We start from the raw sequence: 21,302 nt of genomic DNA, 5'->3' as shown, positions 1-21,302 counted from the left end.
AAAGGCTTAGGTGATGATGATTTATATTGAGCCTCTACCATATTATAAATATTTTGTTATGACTTGCGGTACTTCCTCTCCAGTATTAAGAAGATAAAGCCATGTATATCTAGAAAAACCATATATAAACAGCATAGTCGTCAAGGCGACGCCTAGGCGACAAGGCGCCCTTTGAGGCTCACCTCGCCTAATCGCCAAGCAGTTTTCTACTTCATACTATAAAATGCTTTTGTATTCATTCTTTTTTGAGATTATAATTATAAAATAGACATTATTAAACTAAAATAATCATTTTGTGTGTTTATATACTAATTTCTTTTTTATTAGGGTTTAATCAACACAAACATTGCTAAATGCTGTATTGAACCCTCAAAGACTTAAAAACCTGAACCAATAAGTAAGGAAGAACTTAAAATTTTATCTAATCAGCACATTTTCCTCTTCCATATATTCTTCTTCTACTTCTTCTACTTCTTCTACTTCTTCTACTTCTTCTTCTTCTACTACTACTACTACTACTACCACCAATACTTTTTATTTTCTTCTTTTCCTTTAACAAAAATAAGGGTTCAACCCCTATATTTTTGAATTTTATTTTCATTCTTCCTTTTCTTCTCATGAATATGCTGATTTTCTATACTTTAATATGAAATTTATACTTTTCTTATGAAAATCATGAATAATCATTAAAGAAATATGGTTATGGTACCTAGGGAACTACCCTAGGATCTATGTTTTTGACATAAAAAAATCCATCGCCTTGGCGACTAGGCAACAACGCGCCCCCTAGTTGCCTAGCCTCGCCTTGACGCCTTGAAAACTATGATAAACAGAATGAAATTTCTATATCCACCCATACTTGGAATAGAATAAAGTCCTCAAACATCAATATGCACAAGATGAAATGGAACAGAATTTCTTTTATTACCTAAAAAGTTGTTATACAATTCTTTGAGAATTGATACACTTTACATCGTAGATTCAAGGTTGACAAAGACTGGAAAGATTTGGAAGTATATACTTAAAAGAAAAAAAAAAAAAAGAAAAGAGACATGACTGAGACTACAAACTGTCTTGGTGCTTCATTTAGAAGGTATACTGTATTAGTTTTATAGCCACTTCCTATCATCCTCCCAATGCTTGGGTCTAGAAAGAGACAAAACCTAGGATGGAAGATCACATAGCAACTTATTTATTTATATTTGTGGTAAGGGAACTCAGAAAATTATGAACATGGAGAATGTACTCAAGTGAGATTCCATTACTTAGCTTAACTTTCACTCTTAGCAGATATAGGAGTATGAGATTCATCAACTATAATGGTTTTATTTCTACCTATACAGTGTCTATATAAGATGAACGACAAGATATACCTATCTTTCGATCATATCCAATCATCCAGGGACCTTGGATGTTCAGACAGGTAATGAGGGAAATTAGAAAGCTAGCAAGAGAGGCTGAGGTCACATTTAGGTTGGTTAACTGATCTGCAAATGCTCTGGCAGATACTTTAACATAGCAAGGGGTATCTTGGGAGCTACTATTTTGGGCCTATTTGTACTCATTGAGCGCCACATTCTATATTATTATGAATTAATAAAAATGATAGGTACCAATAAGAAAAAAAGCAATTAATAAGTTAGGGCATCAGATTCATAAAAACTTACACCACAACTACCTTCCAGCTGTGTTCAGATGTGATGGAATTTCTCTGTTTTAATGCTGGCAACAATCACAACATAGAACCCATTCGATTAAGAGAAGTTGTTGGTACACCTTGGCTGCATTTTGTTCCCAAGTTTGTAGTCGCTGTTTGATGTGTAATCATGAGTACACCTTGTTCTATCACCAAGATCCTAGAAGGTGTTTGGCACTTGTCTGAAATGTTGGATGTGCTTCAGATGAGAATTGCCATTTAACAGCAAATAGAATGCCAAATATGCTTTTGGAACATTGCTGATTCTTTTCTTCTGATTGTCACAAGTATAGTATGGAATTGTACAATATTTTTTGTCATTGCTAACAAGCAATGCATTTATCAAGTGTGATAAAAGAATGCTGTACAAGAGTTGGTTTTGTCCCTAACACATCACCCCCTTTTGACATGTTAGCCTCTGCTACCTATCATATGCTGTATATTACATTCCTCCCTCCTGAGAAGCGATCCCCCGATACAACATAGTTCTGTTTACCACCTGTTTTGTCAAAGTATCACATTGTATAATTGCTATTTTTTTATGGGTTTGTATGATTGTTAACTTTGATCTGTGATATTTTGCAGTCTAATACAACTGTGAAGCAGTTAAAGGAATTGAGATCTTTGTGCCTGAAGATCATATCTTTCACTCTGAATAAGTATGAAAGTCATGATTTTGGTGGTGAATTCTGGGATTTGTTCTTTATATCAGCAAAACCTTTGATTGACAGTTTCAAGCAGGGTGGTTCTAGCAGCGAAAGACCAAGTTCACTGTTCTCATGCTTTTTTGCAATGAGTAAAAGCCAAGCGCTAATCTCCTTCTTGTGTAGAGACAAAACTGTAGTTTCTTCTATATTTTCAATTCTAACTGTGCAGACAGCAACTGATGCTGTTGTATCATATGTTCTTGGTTTCATTGAGAACCTCCTGAATCTCAATAATGATTTAGATCATCATGAAGATAATGCTGTAGAAAGAGTTCTACTCCCAAACCTCGAGGCACTCATTTGTAGTTTGCACTGTCATTTCCATCGCCACAACAAGACTGCAAGGTTTGTCCTTGTGATACCATGATTCCATTGCTTCTTTCTTGTGTTAGTTGGTGGTGAACTGGTGATTGGTTGTGAATTTATGAAGAAGAATTAATGCTGCTTATCTAAATGATGAGTTTGATTGATAATGAATATGATTGTTCTCAAATTAAATAGTATTTGATCTTAATGGACTTTTTTTTAATCTTAAATCATGTATAATTCTTGGCTGAGAATACAGAAATAGCTTTTTCTATTTCTTTGCTCAAGAATACTTAAAGACTCTCAGATGTCAAGCTCAAATTTGATGTATGCAGCCTAGACAATCCTGGTCTTTCTGGGATGGGAGGAGTTTTTAGGAACAATGAAGGCCTAATTCTGGCCATATATCGAGGTCCAGTCGGAACTGGGGATTCTACAAGGGCTGAATTACAATCAGTGCTGTATGGGCTTCTTAAAGCCAAGCAACTGAACTATAGGAACTTAATTATTAGTAGTCGATCAAGACTACAGTCAGTCTTGAATCCAAAAAGGTTTCGGATGGAGAAAAGAAGAAGAAAAGAAGGAGAAAAGGAGGAGAAGCAGAAGTACACAAGGGTTTAGAAAGGAGAGGGACAGATAGATTAAATCTGCCGCCCCACTCTTAATATTTATATGTTATGTTCACTAATTGTAGAAAAAAGGCAGAATTGCCCTTAATGCTTACATGGCAAATAAAACAATAATAAGCTGAAATAACAAGCTGTCTGAAATAACTACCAACTAACACTGATATAACTAACAAAGATTACATGTGCTGTCATACGAACACAGTGAGGACCACAGCCGTGGGGCCCACATCAGTGTTCTCTACACTCCCCTTCAAGTTGGGAATATATATTTGTCATTCCCAACTTGCATAGGTCTGCCTCTAACTTCTTCCTTGGAACAGCTTTGGTGAGAAGGTCTGCGAGCTGCATGTTGGAGGTGATATACGGGAGACACACTTCTTGAGATGAGACCCTTTCTCTGACAAAATGTCGATCAACTTCGATGTGTTTAGTTCTGTCATGCTGCACCGGATTGTGAGCTATATTAATAGCTGCCTGATTATCACAATACAACATCAAGGGCTTCTCATAATCAATACCCAACTCTTCAAGTAGTGATTTCAGCCACTCCATTAGCCATCAATCTATATTCAGCTTCAGCACTAGAGCGAGAAACAACACTTTGTTTTTTACTCCTCCAAGAGACAAGGTTACCTCCTACAAAGGCACAATATCCAGAGGTAGACCTCCTGTCATCAGCACTCCCAGCCCAATCAGCATCTGTATAGACCTCTACCTTCATGTGATCATTATTCTTGAACATTATACCTCTACCTGGACATCTCTTCAAGTATGCTAATATTCTCTCAACTGCAAGGAGATGAGTAGTTCTAGGGGAATGCATGTACTGGCTGACAACACTGACTACATAACTGATGTCTGGTCGTGTGAGACAAAGATATAGGAGTTTTCCAACCAACCGTTGGAACATAGCTTTGTCTTCAAGAGGCTCTCCACCCTCTGCACTGATCTTGTGATTCTGTTCAATGGGTTATCTGCAGGCTTGACACCTAACTTTCTAGTTTCTGCTAACAAATCTAGAACATACTTCATTTGAGAAATAAAGATCCCATGTTTAGATCTAGCAACCTCAATACCCAAAATGTATCGTAGTGCACCAAGATCTTTCACCTCAAACTCTTGAAGAAGGAGTCATTTGAGGGACTCAATCTCACTATTATCATTCCCTGTCATTACAATATCATCCACATATACAGCAAGCAAGGTTAAAGAAGAGTTCACTCTTTTAACGAACAATGTATGGTCTGACTGGGCCTGTACATAGCCGAATTTTCCAAGGGCTAGTATGAATCTATCAAACCAAGCTTTGGGGGACTGCTTTAGTCCAAACAATGCTTTATTCAATCAGCAAACCTTCTTACCTGTCTCTGCATCATAAAATCCAGGGGGTAATTGCATGTAGACTTCTTCCTGTAAGTCTCCATTCAAAAAGGCATTTTTAACATCCATCTGGAACAAAGGCCAAGAATAACTTGCTGCAAGGGCTAACAGAACTCAAATAGTGGTCATCTTTGCTACTGGGGCAAAAGTCTCCAAGTAGTCTATACCATAAGTCTGAGTAAATCCTTTTGCAACCAATCGGGCTTTATACCTTTTAATGGAACCATCAACATTATGTTTCACAGTAAATACCCATCTACATCCAATCGGTTTCTTTCCTTTGGGTTGGTCAACTAGCTCCCAAGTATTATTTCTCAAAAGGGCATCCATTTCAACCTTCATTGCATCTTTCCACTCAGGAACTGACAATGCTTCTTGCATTGTTCTGGGGATAGGAATATCAGCAATGGAAGTGAGAAAGGACCTGTAAGAGGGAGACAGGCGATCATAGGACAGAAACTGGGAAATGTAGTGAGCTGTGGATGTGGTGCAACGCCGTTTCCCTTTATGGACTGCAATGGGGAGGTCAAGATCATTCGAAGGAAGGGAAGTAGCAACAGTGGAAGGTATCTCAGTGAGAACTGGATCTGATAAGGGGACTGTAGTACCTGGATCTTGATCCGCAGAAGGAACTGGGGCTGGCCTGGATTGCTGATGACTGAAATCAACCTGCCTCCATTGCCTGTGATAAACTTTCAACTCCTGACACCTCTAACAACCCTCCCCATTACAGCCCTCATCACGCAATGGAATGGGTAAAGGAACCTCATATGAGTTAACCCCTCTCTCACTGCTCTCCCTTTGAGGAAAAAGGCCCAAATTCTCACTACTCTCCCCTTGAGGAGAAACCCTAGGGTAATAGGGTACCTCCTCAAAGAAAGTGACATCCATCGGGACAAATCTTCTCCCGGAAATAGGTTCATAGCAGCAATAACCCTTTTGAGTTTGTGCATAACCGAGAAAAATGCATTTGGAGGCCTTAGGGTCAAATTTGAAATGATGAGGGCCAAGAATCTGAACAAAGCAGGTGCAACCAAAGGTTTTAAGGGGAACAGTAAATCATTCCTCATCTGGGTATAGAAGGGTAAACGGAGGCTTCATGTCAAGAACCCGTGAGGGAACCCAATTAATGAGATACACTGCCGTGAGAATAGCATCACCCCAGATACATTGCCGTTAGAATAGTCGATCAAGACTATAGTCAGTCTTGAATCCAAAAAGGTTTCGGATGGAGAAAAGAAGAAGAAGAAAAGAAGGAGAAAAGGAGGAGAAGCAGAAGTACACAAGGGTTTAGAAAGGAGAGGGACAGATAGATTAAATCTGCCGCCCCACTCTTAATATTTATATGTTATGTTCACTAATTGTAGAAAAAAGGCAGAATTGCCCTTAATGCTTACATGGCAAATAAAACAATAATAAGCTGAAATAACAAGCTGTCTGAAATAACTACCAACTAACACTGATATAACTAACAAAGATTACATGTGCTGTCATACGAACACAGTGGGGACCACAGCCGTGGGGCCCACATCAGTGTTCTCTACAAAGGGGATTCAAAGGTTGTAATAAACTGGTTACAAACAGAAAAGGAGGAACCTGTAAATATAGAAACTCCTTGAGGGAGGCTAGGTTCCTATTGCAAGGGTTGGGAGGCAAGGCTGGTTGGGTGTACAGATCTCCTGATTGCATTACAGATGGGCTAGCTAAACCGGAAGCAACAAGACAACATATGTTTTGAGGTGTGGTTCCTTAAAGGATCTTTTAATATGAGAGTTTTGTAGGGGTTAGCCAAGGCTTGCCCCTTTCGCTGTTATAGTGTGTTCATCTTTAACTGATCAATAAAAAAGTTCTGTTACTGATAAAAAAAGATACTTAGCCTTGTTGAAAATCTGTTCTCGAATATGTGAATCTGTTAATATAGTTGCCACTTCTTGAATTATAGTCAAATTACATTCTTATCTGCACAATGGTTCCCATCTCATTAGGGGTAGGTATATTGCTCTTGTTACTGGATCCACTTCTCTAGTTATGTGCTTGAGCTTGCTGTTTAATGACTAATCTTTGTTGATATACTAGAAAATTGGTCAAGTGGCCTGAAAAGCGGGAGCTGGTGATATTCAAACTGTTATCAAAATATGTAAAAGATCCTTCATTGGCAAGGAAATTTGTTGATATTTTACTTCCCTTCTTAGCAGAAAAAGCTCGGAAAACAGGTAAGAATGAGTTCTGAGATTACTAGTAAGGATCTCTTTTTAATCTATAAATTTATCAAACTTACTATGTTTTACCGCAGAAGAGTGCATGGAAGGTTTGCAAGTGATTCAAAGCATTGTTCCAGTATTGGAAAATGATATTAGTGGAGAAATTTTAAAGGCCATTTCTCCATTTCTTATTTCTGGTGGGCTGGATGTAAGGTTGTCCATATGTGATCTTCTTGATTGTCTGGCTATGAGTAACCCTTCCTTAGTCTTTCTGGTAACAAGCCCCCACTTATTATTGTTTTGTTTCGAATTGAACCAAAAGTATTTTCTTCCACTTTTCAACTCAGTATCACTATCCTCATATTCCTTGCTTTGATACAGGCAAGACTTGTCCGTGAACTGAATGCCATCTCTGCAATGGAAATGGGTGAAATGGATTTTGATACTAGAATTAGTGCTTATGAAAATATTAGCCCAGAGTTCTTCTCGACTATCAAAGATACTCATGCATTAATAATCTTATCTCACTGTGTATATGATATGTCATCTGAAGAATTGATTTTAAGGCAAAGTGCATCCAGGTTGTTGCTCTCCTTCTTCCAGTTTGCCGCTCAAATTTTGGGCAGTGAAGCCCAAGGTGATGAACAAATTTATGAAGCTAGGGGTGATGTTGACATCTCTTGGACTAAAGTGTCTGTTCAGCGTATCATAGAAAAGTTCTTTCTAAAGCATATGGGGACTGCAATGTGCAAGGAAGTTTCCATTCAAAAGGTGTCATTCTTGAAAGTTCACTGTATTTTGGCCTTCAAATGAAATTCACAAAAGTTCTTTTTCTTGTTAATGGGTGACTTGAAATTTCATAATTTTTGGATTATTTATTTCAGGAGTGGATTGCTTTGCTCAGAGAAATTTTGTTGAAGCTTCCAGAGATGCGTGCTTTAAATTCATTTAGGTCTCTTTGCAGTGAAGATGCAGAAGTTGACTTTTTCAACAATATTCTTCACCTACAGGTTTTTTCTTGCCTCGTCCTTCAGTGAATTCCTGAACAAGGTTCTCTTGATGTTCCATCCTCACTTATCTTTTCACTCTTACAGAAACACAGGAGAGCAAGGGCGTTGTCACGCTTTAGGAACATCTTTAGTACTGGAGACTTTCCAGAGGTAACCATTATACCTTTAATACATTGGTCTTTGTCCTTCTATACCTGCTAAAGTCTTGTTTCGTTCTTGCAGAACATCATAAAGAAAATATTTGTCCCGCTTTTCTTCAGTATGCTTTTTGATGTGAAAGATGGAAAAGGAGAACATGTTAGAAATGCATGCTTAGAGACACTTGCTTGTATTTCTGGTCACATGAAATGGGATTCATACCGTGCATTCCTAGTCAGATGTTTTAAGGAGATGACCTTGAGGCCTAACAAACAAAAGGTTCTATTGAGGCTAATTTCTTCTGTTCTGGACCAGTTTCATTTCTCTGAAACTTGTTACAGACAAGGGCCAAAAGATAAGGCTTCTGAGGATTCAAGTCCTGGTATTACTGGAATGGGTTCCTCCATCATTTTGCACAGATGTACTAATTCTTCTGAGCTTACTGAGGTCCAATTGTTCCTTCAAAAAACAATACTACCAAAGATACACAAATTGAAGGAAATACTGAATGCTGAATCTGAGGAAGTTAATGTCACCATCACTCTCGTGGAACTAAAGCTATTGAAGTTGCTACCATTGGACACCATGGAATCACAACTGCCGAGCATCATCCATCACATATCTAATTTCCTGAAAAATCGTAAGGTAAGTGTTCGTGATGAAGCCCGATCTGCTTTGGCTGCTTGTTGCAAGGTACTTGGCCCAGAATACTTTCAGTTCATAGTTAAAGTTTTACGAGCAACCTTGAAGCGAGGATATGAGCTACATGTACTGGGATATACTCTTAATTTCCTATTGTCAAAGTGTCTTTTCAATCCAGTCATGGGAAAACTGGATTATTGTTTAGAAGAGCTGCTCTCAATTGCAGAGGATGATATTCTTGGAGATGTTGCGGAGCAAAAAGAGGTTGAAAAGATTGCATCAAAGATGAAAGAAACAAGGAAGTGCAAGTCTTTTGAAACCTTGGAGTTAATTGCTGAAGGCATTATGTTTAAAACACATGCTCTGAAGCTGCTTTCACCCGTTAAATCTCATTTACAGAAGCATATTACACCAAAAATGAAAGCAAAATTTCAGACGATGTTAAATCATATTGCTGCAGGTATCGAGAGCAATCCATCTGTAGATTCAACTGACCTATTTATCTTTGTATATGGTCTCATTGAGGATGGTAGCAGAGAAGAAGATCCACAGGGTCATACAATAAGCAAACCCGCTAAACAATGTAGCAATGAGTTAGCTAATGAAAGCGATTCCTCTGGCTGTGCTATTGGCTCTGAATCACAAATTTCATATCTTGTTACAGTTTTTGCTCTTGGGGTACTACGGAATCGTCTAAATAACATGAAGTTGGATGGTAAAGATGAAAAATTGCTGTCACTGTTAGATCCCTTTGTGAAGATTCTTGGTAATTGCTTGAGTTCTAAGTATGAAGATATTTTATCTGCTGCTCTTAGGTGCCTTACTCCATTGATACGAATGCCATTGCCATCCCTTGAAGTCCAGGCTGATAAGATTAAAATTTTGCTGTTGGATATTGCCCAGAAATCAGGAATTGTGAGCAGTCCTTTGATGCAGTCATGTCTAAGATTGTTAACAGTGCTTCTGCGCTGCACCAGAATTACGCTTTCTACTGATCAACTGCATATGTTGATCCAGTTTCCTCTGTTTGTGGATCTTGAAAGGAATCCTTCCTTTCTTGCACTTTCACTTTTAAGGGCAATTGTTGGACGTAATTTGGTTGCCCCTGAGATCTATGATCTTGTCACGAAAGTTTCAGAATTGATGGTAACAACTCAAATAGAACCAATTCGCAAAAAATGTAGCCAAATTCTATTGCAGTTCTTGCTTGACTATCGTCTTTCTGAGAAACGCTTGCAACAACATCTGGACTTCCTTCTTTCAAATCTGAGGCAAGGATCCAAATGCAGTTTATTTAGTTTACAGAACATTTACATTTCATATTTATTCATATTTTATTTTGTCTTCTAGTGCTTTTAACTTTTTTCTCTTTTATTTTCAGCTATGAGCACTCTTCTGGAAGAGAAGCAGTACTTGAAATGCTTCATGCCATTCTGATGAAATTTCCTAAAAGTGTTGTGGATGGGCAGGCCCATACATTATTCCTCCATCTTGTGGTTTGTTTGGCTAATGATAATGACAATAAAGTGCATTCAATGGTTGGTGCTGTGATAAAACTTTTAATTGCGCGTACTAGCCAGAATTCACTTCATCCTATTTTGGAGTACAGTCTCTTATGGTATATGGGTAAAGAGCAACATTTATGGTGTGCTGCAGCACAGGTAACTCATGAATATAGCACTGTGGGTTATTTGTGGTTAAGGTGCACTAATTGAATCTTTATGAGTTGGCATGTAATGAGTTAACTGATAAATGCAATTTAAGTGACCCACACTTTTGGTCTTGAAGAAACATTTCCATTGTTAATTCTGTTATGAGAAGCAAAAAAATGTTTTTACTTCTTGTTCTCCAGTAATAGAAATACTATGTAAATGTTAATTTGGTTAAAAAATGTTACAACATACCATACTGGTTATTGTTTCTATTGAGTCAACTGTGTGAAATAGGACTAGATTTTTTGCTAAGATGAATCAATGTGACACTGATAAATGGAAAAAATTAGGGAATAGAAGAAAGTTGATCAAAACATTATAGAGTACATATCAAAATTTAGTTTAGGGGTTTTCTGCACCTGGTTTGGTTGTCTAGCGAAAAACTTTGAGGTAATGTTTTTTTTTTTTGGAAAAGGTAATGTAAATTTATTCAGCACAGAGAAACAAAAGCAAACTGCAATTCAGACCCAAGAAGGCAGTCTGAAAAGCAGCCAGGATTACAAACTCCACCAGGAGCAAGACTGAAACAAAACGGGCATGCCAAGATCTCTGAATTCCCCAGAAATGGAAATCCAAGAAATCAACTTGCCCACAGCTCTCTGAATTACATCATCAAGACCCTTAGACCTATTACAGAAGATTCTACTATTCCTTTCAGCCCAAATGGACCACAGATCAGCAGCTGGGATTGTCTTCCACATTAGCTTCCCTCTCTTACTTAGACCCTTCAACTTCCAGCAACAAAGGTGTTCCATAACTGATCTCGGCAAGACCCACTTAGCACCCAAAGCTTTAAGAAAATGCATCCAAATCTGAAAGGAGAACGGACAATGAAGACATAAATGCTCTGTAGTTTCTGCAGCAGTCCCACAAAGAACACAATTTGAATCCAGAATTGGAATGCCTCTTCTCAACAGATTAGACCTGGAAAGACATTTGTCAAGGGCCATCGTCCAAACCAGAAAGTTGGATTTTGAGGGGCTCATAGGATTCCAAATCTGTGCAGCTGGGAACTCAGAAAGCCCCACACTACATAATTTATCAGCCATGAACTTCACAGAAAAAACCCCATTCGGCTTCCATTTCCAGTACCACATATCCTCCCCAAGCACCTCAATCTTCTGATTAAGAAGCGTCATCAGCTCCAAGAATTCTTCCAGCTCCTAATCAAACAAATTTCTCCTTATGAGAGGGGACCAAGAAACTGAATTCTCAATCAAAGAGAAGTAATCAGCCACAGTGGCTTCCTGATTAACTGCACATCTAAAAAGTTGAGGGAAGGAACCAGCAAGGGGGCTTTCTAAACACCATTTATCTTTCCAGAATTTTGTTCTATCACCTTTACCCACAATCACAGAAATCCCTTCCCCAAAAATAGGAAGGTTCCTCATAATTCCTTTCCATAGAGAATTACCCCAATTAGGAGGGGGATCTCTAGTTCTCCAGTTTCCCCAATCAACCCCATATTTTTCAGCAATGAGAGATCTCCACCAAGCATTTCTCTCAGCCGAGAATCTCCAAATCCACTTGCACAAAAGAGCAGTATTGAAATTCTTCAATTTCCTTATTCCTAGACCACCTTCAGCTTTAGGGAGACAAACTTGGTCCCAATTAACTAGATGAACCTTATTATCCTCCTCCCAGCCCCTCCAAAGGAAATACCTTCCTCCAAAAGAAAGGTATTTAGCCTTCCAAGATGATAGCTTTCTTTCCATTCTCTCAATGACTGGATCCTAAATTGAGGAAGAGAACCAGTTAACCCCCAAAGGGAGACCCAAATACTTCACAGGAAGAAAATCAGTCTTACAGGCCAAAACCTCAGCGCACTAAATTACAAACACGCCCCACTGGAATGATAGAGATTTTGTTCAAGTTCACCTTCAGCCCAGAAACCACTTCAAACCATATTAAAATACCAAGAATGAGATTCAACTGGGATGGGGATACATCCATAAAGCACAAGGTGTCATCAGAAAACTGGAGAATATTGACCTTTTCTCCCCCCGGACAAATAGCAAAGCCTTCCCAACTGCCATCATCAGCTGTCCTCTTACAAAACAGGGTCAGAATTTCCATTACACAGATAAAAAGCAAAGGAGACAGAGGGTCCCCCTGCCTCAGCCCCCTAGAGCTTTCAAAAAAGCCTGCTGACTGGCCATTGATCAAAACTGAAAACTTAGAGAGGTTGAGCAAACTTTAATCCAATTTTTCCACTTCTGCCCAAAATTCATATGTTGCAGAACTGAATCAATACACCTCCAATTAACATGATCATAAGCCTTCTCAATATCTAACTTGCATATTAAACCAGGAACTCCCTCTCTTCTTCTTGAGTGAATTAATTCATTGGCAATGAGGACCGAATCAAGCATCTGCTTACCAGGAACAAAGGCACTTTGATTGTTAGAAATGACACTTCGTAACACCCCTTTCATTCTCTCAGCAAGGACTTTAGCCAGAATCTTATAAAAGCTGTGAAGGAGGCTGATCGGCCTGAAGTCTTTCACATTTATAGCCCCTTCAATTTTTGGGATAAGAGTAATGAAGGTAGCATTCAAACTTCTTTGGAGAGAGGCATTATCATGAAAAGCCTGAAAACATTCATAATGTCTTGCTTAACAGTGTCCCAACATTTGATGTAGAACAAATTGGTAAGGCCATCCAGGCCAGGCGACTTATCAGCCGCCAACAAGAAAATAGCAGATTTGATTTCCTCCTCCGACTTTGAGGTAATGTTTTTCATGGTAAAGTTGAATATAGAGGTAGAATGTTATTGAATGTTTTCAAGTAGATACTCTGTTAAGACGTGGCTTCTGTGATTGACAAAACCATTGAATGAAAAAACATCTTGTGCATATGGTGCAGAAATTATCCTTATAAGAATTTTGTTAATCCCATTTCTTTGATGGATATGCAAGATCCCAGATGCCAGCAGGAGCACGACACAATTTCTTGGAATCCTGAATAAAGTTGATTAAACTCCTTAATAGGATGTTTATGGGCACATATCTCCAAACTATTATCCCATGTGCAACCTTTATTTGTGTTGGACATAGCAAAGCGTAAACCCTTTTTTGGTGGACTCTTACATTTTTTTTAATCAACAACAGAACCATTTCGTTAAAAATTAAGAAACAAGTACATAAGTGGGGAGAGGTAAACTCTCTTAACTCTTCCCCAAAGAAGTAGAAAGATTACAATAGTCTAGAACAACTGATTCCTTCCCACCTCTTGTTTGGCAACTGCATCCGCAAAGGAGTTAGCACACCTTTTTACTCACTGCAATCTCACTTCCGTACCCTGAGTTAACCACATGAAAATTCTTCGTTCATTAATGTATGGCCACATGCCATCATCCTCCTTGCCTAACCATCCCTATTACCACTTTTGAATCTCCTTTGATCAACCTGCTAATATTTAATTCGTTAGCCATTTTTGCACCCTCCAACACAGCCATAACTTCTGCTTGGAATGAGTCCCCTATTCCAATTGGGCCTGAAAACAGAGCAAAGACTACACCTTCCTTAATCCAGGCTTAGGGTTACCTACTTACCTTCACTGCAGCCATCAAAGTTCAACTTGATGAAGCTTGAATCCATGCTTAAGATGCAGCTCTTGTGCATCTCTACATAGTGATTTAAAAGGCACGCCTAGGCGCATATGGTATGCGCCTCGCCTAGGTCCTAGGCGCACCCCTTTCAAAAGGTGCACACCTGGTGCGCCTTGTGCCTCATCCCAGGCGTGCACATTTTTAAAATTCTACGCTTTTTGCTAATGTTGTTCATTCATTCACTCCAATAAAATATCTTCTTAAAAGTCAATTAAAGTTTTAAAATCATTATTTTTTATGTGAAAAATAAGAATTTAAGGCCCTAACATGGACTTGTTCGGGCTTGCCTCGAGGGGCATGGCACAAAGGCGACTCGTAGTGTCAAGAATGCAATATATTTTACATCACATTAGCTACTTGAAGTAATACAATTGAGGAAAAAAAAGAGATTGTGGGTTTTACATGCTTGGAAATGCTTTATATGTTTGCTTTTATTTTTAAATTTTCATTTGAATACGCTTTACATGTTATGTTTATGTAATTTAATTTTAGATATTAGGTTTTTTAAAACATTTATTTTAAAATTTAAGTTTATATTTTTTATTAATATTATGTTTAATTTTTTTGGCATTTTTTTTTTAATTTTCTAACATTTTTTTCTATTTTTGTGCCTTGCTTCAAAAAGGCACGCGCCTCGCCTTGCATCTTGTACCTCACACCTCAGACACAAATTGGCCCTTGTGCTTTTAAAACACTATCTTCACAGCATTCTTCCCCTCTTCTTTGTTCAACTATTACAGAAGAGTTAAAAAGGCTTTGCATGTTTGGTGGGGGAGACCATTTGTGACCAAACAAAGAGAGAAACCAATCCAAAATAGAAAAAAACAAAGGAGCAGAAGATTAATAAGTGGCAGCAAGACTCACCATTAACTTCATAAAGAATACACCAGTTAGGAGATAAGCACGGAAAAGGCTTTTCTCTTTGAAGTAGATCACAAGTGTTGATTTTTTCCAAGAAAATTTCCCAATGAAATGCCCCAACCCTTGGAGGAACTGGTTTACCCAAAAAGTTTTTTTTTTCTTTGGTGGACCCATACATTTCGGTTACAGATTTCTTTATGTGCATGTACCAGTTTGGTGTGCTTGAATTCTCTTTTTGCCTAGCCAATGATCACATATGTCACATTTTCCAAGCTTGTTAGTGGAGAATGGTTTCCATTATTTGTTAGCACATCTTCTTCAGCTGATACATTATGGAGGATCTTTATTTCACTTGTTGCTTACACATAAATGTCAGTGTAACATTTACAAGTTCTAGGATGTATTAGCTTATTTAATGGGCCATTATCCAACATTGGATTTTTTTTCTTTTGAGAAAAGGTTAACTTTCATTGCAAAAAAAAGGATGTACAACAAAACCAAACAAAAGAAAAACTTCAAAAGGTGTTGAGGAGTCACCATGAAAAAAAAACCCTCCCCACCCTTGATTTGGCCAAACCATCAGCCATACAATTCAGATCTCTAGGAATCCACCTAAAATGGCAGATCAAACTAGACTTAGGGTCTGTTTGTTTCCTCTTAACTCTTATCTCTTAAGAGGAATCTTTTAGCTTTAAGAGAAAATTGGGTGTCATTTCCTCTTATCTCTTATTTCTTAAAGTACAATCATACAACTTTTTGTTTTCTAATAATACCCCCAAAAAGACAAACAAAAACTCTCGTATATTGGGTCAAAATGGATTTTTGATAATTTTCAGAATTCAGAATTCAGAACAACATTCTCTCATTTAGAGTTCAGAGGAAAGAAAAGTTCACCAATACCAGTATTCCTCTTAACGTAATTATTGCACTTTCAGATGCCAGACTTTAGAGCAAACAAACAGGCCCTTTAATTTTAATTTCCACGATCTCATTAAAAATGTAGCTGAATCTCCAAGGATCCCCCTTATAGTTTTTCATCCAGCTGATTACAATTTTAGAATCACCTTCCACCACCACCACCTCCATGAGGCTAAGATTGACCACTAAATCAACACCCACCAAGGCACGAAGCTCAGCTTCAACAACATCTGCAATACCAATTGGCCCACTAAAATCCCAGCTTCAACATCTGCAATACCAATTGGCCCAACAACAAAAACTTCCAGGTGTTGATCCCCAATACTAGCTTGTCGCTTGTGATTCAATGAAGTTAAACAGCTGCCATCAAACTGAAGTATGAGCTCCACTGGGGGTCTAGGAGAAAGACTAGTTCTGCTAGAAGGTGCCATACAAGAAGAAATCAGGACCTGCAATAAATTCCTTTCTAAATCCGCCATTGAAATCCCTCTAAACAACTTGTTTGCACTCATTCAAGAGTTAAGAAGCAGCAGATCATAGTTTTCAAGGTGCCAAGGTCTAGGGGATGGATTTTTTTTTAAGTAAAACCATATAGCCTAGGGTAGTTCCCTAGGTTCCATAACCATCTTTTCTTAATAATTATTCATATTTTTCATAACAGAAGTATAAATTTCATGTTCAAGTCTAGAAAATCAACATTTTATGAGAAGAAAAAGAACAAAGAAAATTCAAAAAATATAGGGGCTGAACCCTACTTTTGTTATAGGAAAGAAGAAAAGAAAAGGTGGAAGAAGAAGAAGATTTGGAAGAAGAAAATGTGTTGATTAGACAAAATTTTAAGTTCTTCCCTTGGTTATTGGTTCAGGTTTTGAAATTTTTGAGGGTTCAATCAAGGATAAAAATTTCAATATGATACGCCCTGTATCGAGTGTATTGTATTGTATCTTTGGGGTCCTGATACCTGTTTACAGGTGTTTTCGAGGACCCATTTTTTTAAATAATATATATATATATATTTAAAAATGAAATTGGAAACCAAGGAAATAAAAAAATAGGAGGAGTATCGTTATAAGTACCGATACACATCTACCAATACACAAGTGTATTGATACTTTGAACCATGGGTTCAATACAGCAATTAGCAATGTTTGCGTTGATTAAACCCTAACAAAATAAGAAAATGATAAAAAGAAATTAGTATATAAACACATAAAATGAATATTCTAGTTTAATAATGCCTATTTTATAACTATAATGTCAAAAATTAAAAACATAAAAATATTTTATAACCCAGTGCATAAAACTGCTTGGAGACTGGGTGAGGCGAGCCTCCAAGGGTGCCTTATCGCCTAGGCGCCGCCTTGACAACTATGCAGCAGAATTCTCCCTCTCAGGTCTACCAAAGAAGAGCTTTTCCCTTCAAAGACCAGCTGTTCTGCTCCTCCCAAATACATTGCATTACAGCATACATCACCAATTTACCAAACAAGATACATCTAGGGCCTAATCTACAACCCAGCCATTACTCAAGAAAGTCAGCCACAGAGTTGGGGGGTATTGGTCCTAGGCTCCTAGCTATGTAGGGTCCTGGGAGGGGTTGACTGGATATGGATATAATCTTTTGCGTTTTTTGCACGAAGTGGCTACTCTCAGATTTGAACCTGTGTTCTTAAACTTGTCAGCCTGAGATTTTACCACCAAGCAATGCCAGTGGCTCCTATGTGCTATCTGACTTGATAAAAGAACAAAATTTATATTTTACTAGATAATTCCAGATGGATGACCTATACTATAATTTTCCGAGACAATATACATTGTTTGATAGGCTGTGACCAATATTATTCGTGTTATATATAATTACTCAGTGGTATTCTCTTATGCCTTTTAAGGTGTTGCATATCCTTTTTCATTTTGTTGTCCTTTCCTCTAATATAGATGAGTTTAGCATTTTTTGAGAAAAGATGATCATGAACAGTATGTTAACCATTCACAAAAAGCCAAAAGGTGTAAAAACTCTCAGCGCTATGATAATCATAGTGCGAGAGACAAGTCACTATGCAAAAAAGGCCAGTGTACACCAGTTTTGGGAAACCCTTCAACTGTTACATTCAGTCCTGGGAATCCACCTAATACTAGCTGAAAGGAAGGTAATAGATTGTCAACTTTTGGGAAAAAACAAACCAATTTCCAATGGCTGCTTCTTGAATTGTAGATCCATCTTATGGTGCTCACTAAGTTTTGTTTAATATGGAGGTGCTAGTATAGATTCTGGTTTGCCATTCTAAGGTCTGTTAAGAGAGTTAGTATCTAAGGTTTGGTCAAATCAGCATGTCAGATGGTATGCCCAAATGGTTTTACCACTTGTAATGAAGAAAACTCTTCCTATACCTGCAGCTCCATGAGTAGAAAGACCCCGGCCTCCTGGGTTTTTCTATCAGATTGAAGTCTGACAACCCTGACATTGGATGGAGGGGTGATGGTGGTTATGGTTTTCTAAACGTGGTTTTAGAATTTTGGGAGGTTTTTCTAAAATCATTAATGTGAATCTCTTTGAAGTCTTTTAAAGCCAAAACCCAAGGGTTGCCAAAAGACAATTCTTCCCCATAGTGCCTCAAAGGATGTCTTCTTAAATGATTATGTTGTTCCCTTCTTCCTGGATAGCTCACATTATTGGATGAATTATTTCCTTTCATTAGGTTCTTCCACTTTGGCCTATGCTGTGTCTCTTCCATTGCTTCTATTTTATAGATAAGAATGTGCATATGTTTATGATTAAGCATGAATGACATGCATTAGGATTTCTATGTTCTCTTGTTGTGATATTAGTTATTTGTGACACAGGGGTATTGTAGTAATTTTACATCACTTTATGTTCTCTTATATAAATAAAGAGTGGTTGGCACCACTCTTTTCTTTTGGCTCTAAAATCTTCTTTGTTTCTTCTCTCTTCTGTCTTCTACTTTATTCTGAATCTAGACTGAAAACATAATCCTTATTAAATCTTTATTTAGTGTACTTCTCTTACCATTTAATTGAAAAACTGATGAATATATAACTTTAATTCAATAAAGAACTTAAGAAGATAGGTTTTATTTCTTGTTGCACTAATGCTTTTGGTGTAGAGGGTGGTGTCGTGCACTGTAGGGCTCCTTTCTAGATTTGGGCCTTCCTAATCTTCATGTCAAGTTTAATGAAAATCTTCTATTATTTTTTAAGCAAAAGCACATAGATTATGTTTGGTTCATTAGTAGATGGAAGATAAAGCAAATTTTTATTTTTCTATTAATTGTCAGATCATTAGAAAAATTGATGTCTTTCTGATCATGCTCTTTTGAATTGCACTGTGGTATGTCTTCTTTATTATTGATAGCTTTTTGACATGTTTTTACAGGTCTTGGGATTACTTGTCGAAGTCCTGAAGAAAGGGTTCCAAAGACATATTAACAATATATTGCCAGTGACAAGGGACATTTTTAAGCTTGCCCTTGGTGTTGTTAAAGATAAGCAAATGGATTGTGCCAACGAAGATAAAATTCCATTATGGAAAGAAGCTTACTATTCACTGATTATGTTGGATAAGATGCTTCTTCAATTTCCAGAATTATATCTAGAACGGAATCTCGAGGTATAAAACTAGTTTTTTGTGCACAATGACACAACATTCTTGATATTGTGTTATTGGTGAAGTTGTCATGAGAAATTTCCTGCATGTTTGTCAGTTTTCAGTTGAATACCTAATAAGTACATCAGCCTATTCTAGTGTATTTTCTTGATGATGTATGATGATAGTGACTTCTGTTACACTGCTAGTCTAATGAGACCAAGTGATACGTGATAAGAATATGAATGATAGTTATTATATTTGGCTGGAAAATTTTGTTGGTGAAAGTGGGTATAGAAATTGCTTTTTGCTTAGATATTTCACAAATTTGTGGCGGTATTATGCAAATTAGAATATAAATGATTTCTCAATCAAAACTTTTAAGATTTCTTTTGATCATTAATAATACCTCAAAACTTAATTAACATTTTTTTGTTAGAATGCCTCATTAAGCATTTATTTGGAAGCTACTCTTTTTCCTTACTAAATTTTCCCTTTTCCTTTGTTTCTTCCAGGAGATATGGGAAGCAGTTTGTAATTTCCTGTTACACCCGCATATGTGGGTACGCAGCATATCAAATCGTCTTGTATCCTCATATTTTGCTACTTCAACAGAAAATAGCAGATTAAATCCTGAGAAGTTGAATATGGAGACCTTTTTACTAATGAAACCTAGTCGACTATTTTGGATAGCTGTTTCCCTCTTTCGCCAGCTTCGTGCAGGGATATCGGATGATGCAGCAAGCAACATTATTACCCAAAATCTTGTTTTTGCTACATGTGGGGTGCATTCTTTAGTGGGACAGATGGAATGCATGGACATTCACAGGTTCTGGTCTGCTCTCCAAGTGCATGAACAGGGATACATTCTTGCAGCTTTTCAGATGCTTGGTGCAAGAAAAGAACGAACTGTCTTTGCATCTCTTACTTCTAGCAAATATGAACATGATAAAGAAAGTAGTCAAGATCTTCAATCTTTGCTTGTCTCTCCTCTTCTTAAGAAAATGGGGAAAATGGCACTTCAAATGGCAGATACTCAGGTACTCAACCAAACATTTGAGTAGTAAGCTCTTAATTTGCTTCCAATTTGAACATATGTTGAATAACTAACATATATTCAGATGTTTACATGATAATTTAATAAGCATGGTCTGCCTATATGCTCATGTCCTTTACCAATAAATTTTAAAAACATTTCTAACAATGGTGCATATTATGTATGCAGATGAAGATTGTTTTCAACTGCTTTAGAATGATTTCAGCACAGATTGGTCAGGAAGATTGCCAGAAATATGCAATTTACATGCTCCTACCCTTATATAAAGTTTGTGAAGGATTTGCTGGCAAAGTTATTACAGGCAAGTTTTCATTTTGTTTCCCCTATCTTCTCTATAATCTGTTAAACCTCTGGTACTTTGTCAATCAGATGTATGTGCTGATCTGGTTCTTCTTTCCATTGGTGTCTAAGATTTGTATTAACAATTTAACGTAAATTGTACCCTGAAAAAAGAAAGACAAAAGAGATTTGTACGTACAGAAGTATCACTTAAGAGAATTACTTGTATAAGTGGAGCTTATGTATTTGCAAGGTTAACCATGTTTCTTTAATGTTGAGCTATTTCTAGTCTAATGTGACTTTTATAACTATTTATTGGTTATTTCATTATGTAACTTGTTTAACTGGTAAGATCTTACTTTTGGTTCCAAAGCTGTGGTACTTAGTAATTGCTAATGGCTTGTATGTCCGTGCCAATCATATGAAAGATCATCAGCTATAGAACCATATATATGACATTTTTTGTATAAGGCATTTTGCATTGTATTTGTTAAATCATTAATTAGTGTAGTTCTGAGGATGTTAACAAGATCCGTATATTATGAAGCCCTCTGT

General features: G+C 37.3%; 1 protein-coding gene across 1 annotated transcript in view; it reads left to right on the top strand.

The window, feature by feature from the left end:
• LOC104597815 (ARM repeat superfamily protein) overlaps positions 1–21,302 on the top strand; it is an 82,527-nt gene that overhangs the window by 52,492 nt on the left and 8,733 nt on the right. Inside the window, exons 20-30 of the mRNA XM_010259540.3 lie at positions 2,282–2,748; positions 6,795–6,931; positions 7,012–7,193; positions 7,301–7,690; positions 7,804–7,929; positions 8,014–8,079; positions 8,152–9,980; positions 10,091–10,370; positions 19,202–19,435; positions 19,927–20,451; positions 20,637–20,769. Of these exons, the coding sequence (XP_010257842.1) occupies positions 2,282–2,748; positions 6,795–6,931; positions 7,012–7,193; positions 7,301–7,690; positions 7,804–7,929; positions 8,014–8,079; positions 8,152–9,980; positions 10,091–10,370; positions 19,202–19,435; positions 19,927–20,451; positions 20,637–20,769 (4,369 nt within the window). The remainder of the gene's footprint in view (positions 1–2,281; positions 2,749–6,794; positions 6,932–7,011; positions 7,194–7,300; positions 7,691–7,803; positions 7,930–8,013; positions 8,080–8,151; positions 9,981–10,090; positions 10,371–19,201; positions 19,436–19,926; positions 20,452–20,636; positions 20,770–21,302) is intronic.

Source organism: Nelumbo nucifera, chromosome 4, assembly GCF_055504915.1.
Source record: "Nelumbo nucifera cultivar China Antique chromosome 4, China Antique-T2T, whole genome shotgun sequence".
NCBI classification, from domain to species: Eukaryota; Viridiplantae; Streptophyta; class Magnoliopsida; order Proteales; family Nelumbonaceae; genus Nelumbo; species Nelumbo nucifera.
The sequence above is the reverse complement of the archived record's forward strand: the minus strand, read 5'-3'. Positions and strand labels throughout refer to the sequence as shown.